The sequence below is a fragment of the Glycine soja genome, chromosome 9 (genome assembly GCF_004193775.1).
Source record: "Glycine soja cultivar W05 chromosome 9, ASM419377v2, whole genome shotgun sequence".
In the NCBI taxonomy this organism is placed as follows: Eukaryota; Viridiplantae; Streptophyta; class Magnoliopsida; order Fabales; family Fabaceae; genus Glycine; species Glycine soja.
In genome coordinates, this window is record NC_041010.1 from 36244904 (window position 1) to 36256633 (window position 11730).

Sequence of the window (11730 nt, forward strand, 5' to 3'; positions counted from 1 at the left end):
TCGTCTCACCATTTGGCTAACAAATGCGTCCCTAAAAGATGAAAATATAAAATTCAGTCCCTGAAGGTATAAAAAGTGGAACAAATATATCCGAATGTTAATAATAGATTGTAACTAATTATTATTATTATTATTATTATTATTATTATTATTATGTGTTTGTAATTTACCGTTCATATTCATTTAGTACTTATGTAATATATTTTTTAAATTGCCTTTTAATATATATATTTTTATTATTTTGATTTCCTTGTCAAACCTTAATCTTTGTTGTTAAACTTTTTTTATCTTATATCTTATAATTTTAACAAATTTCTACTAAATTTCTCACTTTTAATCATTAAAATTATTTCATATCCTAATTCCAACTTAAATACCCTTATATTTAGATTGAAAATAATATGTTAAGTGTTTTGAGTAGAAAAAACACAATCGGCCGCTTGACCAAATTTATTTATTTATTTATTTTTTAAAAAATAATTTAATCAACTATTTTTTTTTAAAAAAAAAGTCTCTCAAAATTTAAACTAGATAGAGCTAAAGTGGAATTATAAGTCTTTTTTTCTTAATTAATAAAATGTATATATATATACCTCAAATATGAAAGAATCTCTTAGATAAACCTTATATGCTTTTACTCGAGATAACACTTATTATACATAATATGAATGAAATGAAAATAGTTACTAACAAATAAAGAACTCAAATAAATTTAAATAAAAAATATAATAATACTCAAACTAATACAAAGGTTAACTTCAAAATAAAAAAATTACTACAGAGGTTTATTACTTGTCTTTGGGACGTAGAGTTGTATCTCTCACTGATTTAGAGGCTACACTGAGCCTATATTTCATTTAACATACTGTGGAAGAGTACGTAATAAAGATGAATAATTAATTGAAGAAACAAAAAATTTCAAGAAATACAAGACTTTCATTTTTTTTAAATGGTAACTCAATTGATTAAATTTTGTGAGACTTTTTTTTAAAAAAAATAGTTGATTAAATTCTTTTTTTAAAAATAAATAAATAAATTTGGTTTCGGGGCTGGTTGTATTTTTTCTACTCAAAACTCTCGACATATTATTTTCAATCTAAATATAAAAGTACTTAAGTTGAAATTGAGATATGAAATAATTTTAAAGATTAAAAATGAGAAATTTAGTAAAAATTTGATAAAATTATAAAATATAAGAAAGTTTTTTTTAACAGCAAATATTAAGGTTTGATAAGAAAATAATAATAATAATAATAATAATAATAATAATAATAATAATAATAACAACAACAATAATTAGTCATAATCTATTATTAACGTCCGGATATATTTGTCGCACTTTTTATACTTTCGGGGACTAAATTTTGTATTTTCATCTTCGACGCAACTGTCAGCTGAGTGGAAAGACGAAAAGTAAAAAAAAAAATATTCCGACAAATATGTCCTTATGCTGATAATCACGCTTGGCAAATTTGTCTCTCTGTACCAGTACCACGTAGGTTACTTTATTAACGGCGACGGACGGGAGTTAACAGCGGGATATATTGATCGCACTTTTTAGACTTTTAAAAACTAAATTTTATATTTTTATTTGTTAATAAATTACACATTAAAGGACAAAAGTGGTTATTTACCATTTTTTTTAAAATTTTTTTACCAAAACAACAGAACCAACGCCTTTTCAAAACATGATGCGGTTCTATAACTCAACCTCTGCGAAACCTTTTCATTCTGATCACTATAGTAGACTTGTCTCTTTGATTGAAACTTGCATAGTGCAACAAATTAAGCAGACCCATGCCCAATTAATAACCACAGCTCTAATCTCACACCCTGTTTCAGCCAACAAGCTCCACAAGCTTGCTGCTTGTGCTTCTCTTTTTTATGCCCACAAACTGTTTGATCAAATTCCTCATCCAGACTTGTTCATTTATAACGCCATGATCAGAGCACATTCTTTGTTACCCCATTCCTGCCACATTTCCCTTGTGGTTTTCCGCTCATTGACCTGGGATTCGGGCCGTTTTCCAAATTGATATAGCTTTGTGTTTGCTTTTGCTTTCGGTGCCTGTGGCTATGTGTTTGTTGTGAATGCCTTGATTGGTATGCATGGGAAGTGAGGACTTGTGGAGGAGAGCCAGAAGGTATTTCAATGGGCTGTGGATAGAGACTTGTATTCTTGGAACACCATGATTTCCACCTACGTTGGATCCGGTAACATGAGTCAAGCTAAAGAATTGTTTGATGGAATGCAAGAGCGAAATGTTGTGTCGTGGAGTACTATAATAGCTGGTTATGTTCAGGTATTGCTGGATTGGAAAGTAAACAAAATAATGATACTAGCACTTTACATGATTTCCTTGTTCCTTTGAAGTGGGACGTTTCACTAGTCTGCTGTTGAAAGTATCATATTTGTTGTATTTAACTTAATTGTTAATGTACTCTGTCTGAAGTTACTTCATGCTTACTATAGGTTGGTTGTTTCATGGAGGCTTTGGGTTTCTTCCACGAGATGTTGCAAATAGGTCCCAAGCCAAATGAATATACCCTTGTAAGCACTCTTGCAGCCTGTTCAAATCTAGTAGCATTGGATAAAGGAAAGTGGTTCCATGCTTACATTGGGAGGGGTGACATTAAGATGAATGAGAGGCTTCTTGCTAGCATCATTGGCATGTATGCCAAGTGTGGAGAGATAGAATCAGCATCAAGAGTTTTCTTAGAACACAGGGTAAAGCAAAAAGTTTGGCCTTGAAATGCCATGATTAGTGGGTTTGCGATGCATGGAATGCCCAACGAGGCCATAGATGTGTTTGAACAAATGAAGGTAGAAAAAGTATCTCCTAATAAAGTTGCATTCATTGCCTTATTGAATGCTTGTAGTCATGGCTATATGGTCGAGGAGGGGAACTTATGTTTCAGATTGATGGTTAGTGATTATGCTATTACCCCAGAAATAGTGCATTATGGATGCATGGTACTTAGTCGTTCTGGTCTCTTGAAAGAGGCTGAAGACATGATTTCAAGTATGCCCATGGCTCCAAATGTTGCAATATGGGGAGCACTGTTGAATGCTTGTAGAATCTATAAAGATGTGGAGCGGGGATATAGAATAGGCAGGATCATTGAAGATATGGATCCTAACCATATAGGGTGTCATGTTCTATTGAGTAATATATATTCTACATCTAGGAGATGGAATGAAGCAAGAATGCTGAGAGAGAAGAATAAAATCAGTAGGGATAGAAAAAAGATTTCTGGTTGCAGCTCAATTGAATTGAAGGGAACATTCCATCAATTCCTGGTTGGAGATCGATCCCAGCCTCAGAGTAGGGAGATTTAATCATTTTTGGAGGAGATGACAATTAAGTTGAAGAGTGCTGGGTATGTTCCTGAGTTAGGGGAACTTTTGCATGATATTGATGATGAGGAAGATAGAGTCTGCTTTGTCTGTACACAGAAATTGGCTATTGCTTTTGGATTGATGAACACAGCAAATGGAACACCAATTCGCATTGTGAAGAATTTAAGAGTTTGTGGGGATTGTCATCAAGCAACAAAATTCATCTCCAAGGTTTACAATAGAGTAATTATAGCTAGAGACAGAACAAGGTATCACCGCTTCAAAGATGGAATCTGTTCTTGCGAAGACTACTGGTAGATAAGGAAACTGCTACATATGTCAAATAAGTTTCAAGATGCTTGTTTCCCTATTTGCCCTCCTTTGACACAATGGAGCATTTTTGTTTATACGGCAAACTCATTCACATATTGAGTTGGCAAGACAAAGGTATGCACTTGATGAGAAGATAATATTGTGCATATGATCAGCTCCTTTGATTACATTCAAATAAGGAAAGATCAAGGAAGGAAGAATGCATTCTATGCTTAATAAGGGTGTCTTCTATGTGTATTATTTGCATTGTTGAACAGTTCGGCAATTGGCTTATTAAGGGGTTCTCTTGCTTTTTATGCTTTTGTCTGATTCTTGAAGAATGCTCTCTATGGTGGTGGCAATTCTTTACAACTTCACATAATGGCAGTTGCCTGAGGTTTGTACACTTCATTTTCTACTATGCACATATACTGAACCAGCAATAGCTTGATTGTGCTAGCTCAAGTTGGAACTGGTAAAACACAATTATTGAGGGCCATGAGGGGTAAATTTCTGTATAACTCTTGTTGCATTTTGTATAGATGACAGATCTCATTTTTCCAAAATCTTTTATTCTGATCTAAATATGAACCAATAGTTTTTTCTGTGAGGTTATTTCCTCAAACCAACATTATTCAGCTTTATCATATTTTCGTGGTTGTATTGAGCTACATTTACGTGACTGGTAAAGTTTTGTCCAATTCGCACTACATGAAACTTTAAGTTGTAGTTTTCCAATAATATTCATTACCTTAATGGTCGTTTTTGAGATTGGAGTTTTCAGGTATTCGAGCATGTTACAGACTGGAGAGCGAGCAACTCAGAATTTTGTACAAAATAGATGCAGACGTTGGAAAGTGGAAATTACATATGGTATGATTGACTTGCTACAACATCTATTTTAAGATTGTTTGTGATGTTTAAATATGATACGACATTGAAAATTACTTTTTGAAATTCTTATTATAAAGTTGTACTGTTTTATACATTTTAAGGGATAATATTCTTGTATCCACTCCTTTTATTCTTATGTAAATCTGGAAAATAGAAGCTGAAACTGTTTCCAACTGACAAATTGAAATCAGACACATTCCAACCTTAACAATGTCGGGCTCCACATATTACTTGGGTTTGTTCACATGTTTACATAATTACATATATACTCCATAAAACAGAAAAGCAAAAAAACTAGATTTTTCCACTCTTTCGAATTTCAAACATATAGCATGACTGCAAATATTATTTAATACGACTGAAAAACATCTTATTTTACAACTTCCAACTGAACAAAACTTTTCTTCCACAAAATTTAGCAGAAACATACTACATACACAAGTAATAATAATACTATAATATCATTGTGTGTGTGTGTGACAGATAGAGAGATATACCTTCTATTTTCTAAGGCAATATTACAAAATCACTCCTCTACATTTACTTGAGCACTGGCTGCTTCCATCAGTCCATTGCGTATCTGCTCACCAATATCCCTAACGTGGCCAGGACCATGGGGTATAAAAACAGTGGTATTCTTTGATGAGTTCCCAAGGTCTTTGATTGTGTCAAAGTACTGAGTAATCATGATAAGATCCATCACCTCCTTAGCATTAGTGCCTTCTACCTTGTGAGAGAAATTGAGGATGTTCTCTCTCAAACCATCTGTTATAGCTTGCCGCTGCCTGGCTACACCAACCCCACCCAAATACTTGGCTTCAGCTTCAGCCTCTGCTTTTTTAACTAGCAACACCTTTTCAGCTTCTCCTTTGTACTCACTAGCAAGTTGCATCCTTTGAGCTGTAAAATAAAATCAATTCTCAATAAATAGTAAATATGATTGCATACAATCTTGACCCACTAATGTTTCGATTGGTGGAGAAGGGTGGAATGGAGGGAAATGGAATATAATGATATTATGTTCCATGGTTTGAATTGATCCAGCGTAGATGAAATATAATGAAAACTAGTGAAATTCATTTCATCTTATTTCATTGTTTACCTTCGTTTTTCTTTCCCCCCTCCAATTGTGGAGGAATAAGATGGAATGGGAATTTTGTTCTATTCCATTATGTTCCATTTCATTTTGATCCATTTTATTCCATCCCATCTCTTTCCATCAATCTAAACAAAACCTTATTCAAGGGTAAATACACTTTTATAATACTTGCTCACTTTAGAGACAAAAACACCTACGAGGAGTATTTTCAGAGGAGAAACTACGATATGCATACAGACATGTTAATGCTTTGATATTGCCATAAAAATAAAAAAAGCTCTAAAAACCATGGAGTAGTATATATTACCGGCATTGATCTCATTCATTGCCTTACGCACAGCAGGATCAGGTATAATATCAACCATGAGTATGTGCTCTATACTATAGCCATACTCTCCCATCACCTGATACATGAAATGAAGGAGATATAGACATTGGTATGCAGATAAATAATAGAGCATAAATGAACAAGCACAGCACAATCTTATTAACTTAGTATATTTCAAAACAAACACAACAACAATAACAAAAGTTTTTTTTATCTCACTATGTGATGTCAGCTACATGAATCACACAACATCATTATGATATGTTAAAAACCAACATTGTTTAGGATGAGGTCCCTTTGAACAATTTCCTCCAAAGTCCTTCAGAGTCTCCCTCTAACCCTTTTCCCAACACAAGGCTAAAAACTAATGCAATCTACTCTCTTCACCAGTACTTCAAAACAGATGCTTTTAACATAAACTCTTTTATATGCGCAACCAACGAGCTATAGTTTTAAAAGGAAATGAAATAATTTGATATTTTGTGAACAACTAAACTTCTCTTCACTTTTCATAAAGAACGCCAGAACTTAAATAAAAGTAGTTACCTTTTCAAGTTCCTCCAAGACAGCTTTGGCAACCTCACCCTTCTGCTCAAAGAGTTCATCCAAGTTCATTCTAGGAACAATAGCACGAGTCACTGAAAAGCACCAACCAAACCACACAACACACAATGTCACAATTAAAACAAGAAATCAAAATCAAAATTGATACAAAAAAGAACCATTAACAAAACAGTACCATCAAAAACATAAGCCTGGATCTGCTCCTGAGGGTTTTGCAACTCATAGAAAGCATCATCAGCGTTTTCCTTAATCACTCGGTATTGAATCGAACACAGCAACTGCACAAAAACATTGTCCTGCACCACAATTTAAATAAATAAAAAATCACTCACTACTCCTCTTTTCTCCATCATCTTCATCCTTATTAGGTCACAATTGGTAAGAACTAAAAATCACACGCGTATGCTAAGAAAGTAACAGAATCTGACAAAATTCATATATATACAAAAAAAAAAAAAAATTGAGAATTGAAATGGAAAATGATGGTTGGGACCTTGGTTTTGGTTTCGATGCGGACGTCGAGGGAGGAGATCCTGGTGGAGAGGATACCGGAGAGGCATTCGCCGGCGAGAGGGTTGAAAAAGTGGAAGCCCGGTTGGGCGAGGCGGTGGAAGCGACCCCACTGCTCGACCACGCCGACGCTGGATTGAGCAACGCAACCACAGAAGAAGCAGAACGTGTTCCCCATCCTTGCAAACCACCGAACAACAATCACCTTCTTCTTTTTCTTCTGCTCTGCTGCAAACTAAATCTATAATCTGTTAATAACACGGTATTGTCGTGTAGTATTTTTCAAAGATTTCCTTAGTACATGGTACAGGTTCCACTTCTGATTGTTTTTTATATCTAATAAGTCCTATCTTGACCAAGATTTGTTACTACTTACTAGTATCATCATGATGAAGTATTACAAATATTTATGAAAAAAATTATAAATAGAATATACTAACATTCATTATCTTTATTGTGTTTTGAAGTATGTAGAAAAATTGAAAAAAAAGTTATGTATAGCACATTTTTATTTGTTAACACTATTTTAAAGATAATATTGTGATTAAAATTTTGAAAATCTTATTAAATAAATGTAATATAAGTTAAAATGTTAAGTTTTATTTTTTAATTATGCAATTAGAGTGAAATTAAAATAGAAAATAATAGATTTATTTTATTTTATGTTTATCCTTTTCTTTCCCTTTGATTCGAGAAAAAAAGATAGAAATTTAAGATTATAAAAAATTATTCAAAAAAGAAAATATATATTTTTTATTTTTAATTGAGGTCCTATGTAATTTATTCTATTAATCCATAATTCTTACTACAATTTTTTTATGGATTTCTTACTACAAAATTAAGTACGGAATGTTGTATCTTTTATAATACTTTCTTATAACTATTTTTAATATTTTATAAAATATTGAATTTATAATTCAATATATTTATAATAATAATTTATTTATTTATTTATTTAATAAATTAAGTGAACAAAAATATTATATAGCTTGAGATTATTTTCTACTATATTACCTATTAATTGGTGTTCGTAAATTTTTTTTCATGTACCTCTTTTTTTTTTGGCAACGAAAATCAACTAAACTTCACCGTATACTTCTAAACAATGCACATACACCACCGGAGATCAAATATGATTTGAAACCTGTCTTAACGGAAGCAATTTACACTAAGTGACCGATATTTTGTGGGAAAAAAATGATACTGCAGAAATGAAAAACTACTCCTACTATTTGTAACCGAAAATACTGATAAGGATATTTGTGACGAAAATTGCTGCGGCCTGAAAGCAATTCCCCAAACCCACAATAGTGGCGTGCAAGACCTGCTTAACTGTTCCTTTATGACCCAACGCGCAACCTCCTATCTTTAATTTCATTTTGTAAGGAGAAAAGATGAAAAAAGAAAATTGAGCATTTACTCTATTTTTTAAAACAATTAATATTGAGAGATAAAAAAACTAACGATTAGCATTAGTCAATAAAATATTTCTTAGAAAATGTTGACCAATATCATAAGAAATTTGTCTTTTTCACTGCGTGTTTTAAGACATTTGTTAAGAAATCAAAAGTGAAACTTTTTTATTAAAAAATTATACTACACTTTGCGGTGATTTTCATGCAATTTGAATAATATAAACCTTTTATTTATTAATTCCTTGATTATTGTCTTAAAAACCCTATTAACAAATCCTTTTTTATGAGAAAAAATGGTTTACATGATAAATTTGTTTATTTTGATAGAAACTATCCTAAAAATTAAACTAAAATTCTTTGATAATAACCATCCTAAAAATCATGTTAAAATTATCCTATAATTGGTTGAAAGTGCAATTTTTTTTACATTGACAATGTGTATCCGTTAAAGTATCTCTTATTCATATCTTACTTTGATCTTAATATCTTTTTTTTTTCTTGCATTTGATATATTTTAATTATTCTTTTTTACCTATTTTTTCTTAATTCATAATTAAATTAATTATAATTTTACTTGTATTTAATAACTATTTAAGTTTGTATTAGTTTGCAGTAAAAAAATGTTTGTATTAGTTTTTTTTATGATTTTAGTCTCTTTTTTTTAATTGCACGAATTTTTTTTCCCAATTTTTGAAATTATGTATTTCTAGGCACGATGTTAACATGATAGTACACGTGGTGGAGGTAGGATTTGATGCCATGACATCTTGCACTTTAAAATCACTAAAGCTACTAAGTCATTTGCCTTATTTGATTTATAATAAAAAAAATGTATATATAGCATCACTTCTAAGTATTACGATTAAGAAAAAATAGTTTTTATTTGATATTAAATATTTTTATATTAATTTTATAAATTAAAAAATAATACAATGTTGTAATATTAAATAAATAATATGACACAAATTATGTGATGGAATACGAATAAAGAAATCTAGGAAGAAAATGGGAAAGAAAAAAAGATGGAAGAGAAGACGATATTTGCATATGAAAATATATTAAAAGCAACGATGATAAAATTAATGAAATAGGCAGTGATGGATCTATATGGTTATTGTTGGAGTAATTGTTCCACTAACTTCAATATATTTTTTAAATGAAATATAGATGTGTGCTTATAAATTGTCTCAATAATTTAAAATATAGTATAAAAATTATGAGTATTAATTGTTCCCACAAACATATGAATATGAAGATTGTAATTCCCATAACATAAAATTTCTGTATCTGTATCACTGACTAGTGAATACTATAGGTTAACGATAAGTTTACTTGTTCTATCTTTCATAAGCATTTGGCCTAAGTAGAAGCCAAAAAAAAAAAAAAAAGCTTCACTTTGGGTAAGTGTATAACAAGATGATGATTTTTATTTGGTAAGCGAACTCAACTTATATTATAAAAAGTGGGCATGATAAAAACCCACCAAAAGCGGCCTATTTACTAGGTGGGGTAATTTTATTTTTTTTTCAAAATTATCAAGGTCGATTTTAAATTATTTTGCATTTTGAGGTAAATGTTGACATTAGTTACGTCTTTTATTTTATTTTTTTATATTTTTTTAACTGAAGTCGTGACTTCAGTTTTTTTTAATATACGATTGATTTTTTTTTACGACTTCAAATTCATATAAGTATTTTTTTTAAGACTTTAATTTTTTTTTTAATTTTTCGTATTATTTTTATAAAATTATAAATAAATTTTTAATTTAATTATTTAATAAATAATTGTTTTTTTTACTTTTTATTTAATTTTTTATATTATTTTATTTAATATTTAATATATTTTGTATATTTTTTAAATGACTTTATTTTAAATTTTTGTATGTTATTTTATTTAATATATTTTCTATATTTAATATTTTCTATATTGTTTTATTAATGTTAAGGATTTTTATTTATTTTATAAATTAAAAAAATAATTGAGAAAACTTAAATTTAAATGTTTAATATTATTTGATAATGTACGGAATTATTAATTTACTTAACAATAATTATAAATAATAATTAAAAAATTTAAAAAGACTTACACATGATCATGTTCCTCAACAACAACAAACAATTACACTATACATGATCTCGTAATAGAGGGAGAGGAGAAAAATGTCTAGAATAAGAACAACAACCACCTACAAATTTAGACATTTAGGCATATAAAAGAACTTGTTGTGGGACATTATCGTGCTATTAATATTTTGGTAGAAAGAAGATATAATTTTCATTTAAATTTAAGTCTTTTTTAAATTTCAATCTTTTTAAATTTATGTCTTTTGCATTATTTTTTAATTTACAAAATAAAACTAAAAAAAGTATACACAAAATATTAAATAAAACTAAAAAAAGTAATAAAAAAGCATTTTATTTATTAAATAATTAAATTTAAAATTATTTCCAATTTGTTTAAAAATATACAAAATATATTAAATATTAAATAAAACCATATAAAAAAATAGATACAAAATATTAAATAAAACAAAAAATAAAAAAAACATTTATTTACTAAATAATTAAATAAAAATTATTTACAATTTAAAAAATAATACGAAAAAAAGAAAATGACTTTGAAGTTGTAAAAGAAAGAAAAAAAACTTATATGAATTTGAAGTTGTAAAAATAAAAACACCTACAATTATATCTTTTAGTTAGACTTTATGGTTTATCGAGTGGTATTGGAAGTTTAGGGGTCGACCTAGACTTATGACCTTTCTATAAGTTCTTTTTAGCATAAATTAATTGAAATAACATGTGACTAAGAATAAAAATTAATTATTTATTATTAAAAAAGACATTTTAAGATAAGCGTTTTAAAAAGTTTACATTTTAAAAATCATCTTAAAATCCTTAATTTTTTAATTATTTTTTAAAAAAATATTTTAAGAAGGTTTTCTAAAAAACAATCTTATAAATAAAGATATTTTAAGACGGTTTTTGAAAAATTCGTCTTAGGATCTTCAACTTTTTCAATTTCTTTTTACAAAAATACATTGTAAGACGATTATCTAAAAAACCATCTTATTAAGTTTCACAATCAATCTTATGAATAATAGTTCTATTATTATTATTATTATTATTATTATTATTATTATTTCAGCATTTATGAAACTTGTGATATGAAATGAATGACCATAGGAATATATAAAATTAAAATAGCATGTGACTAGGAATATAAATTAATTATTTATTTTACTAAAAAAAAATATTCTAAGACCGTT

The 11730-nt window shown here is 29.1% G+C and overlaps 1 protein-coding gene and 1 pseudogene across 1 annotated transcript; one reads left to right on the forward strand and one right to left on the reverse strand.

Moving 5' to 3' along the window:
* The first annotated feature begins 1677 nt into the window (after positions 1–1677).
* Positions 1678–4676, forward strand: LOC114368634 (annotated as a pseudogene).
* A 180-nt stretch (positions 4677–4856) lies between these two features.
* Positions 4857–7363, reverse strand: LOC114368635 (protein PPLZ12-like). The gene is made up of 5 exons (XM_028325850.1): positions 7031–7363; positions 6713–6833; positions 6520–6611; positions 5953–6049; positions 4857–5446 (listed from the first exon to the last, which is right to left on the reverse strand). Exons 1-5 carry the CDS (start codon positions 7223–7225, stop codon positions 5073–5075), a joined length of 879 nt encoding a protein of 292 aa, XP_028181651.1. The 5' UTR covers positions 7226–7363; the 3' UTR covers positions 4857–5072.
* Between the last annotated feature and the right edge of the window lie 4367 nt (positions 7364–11730).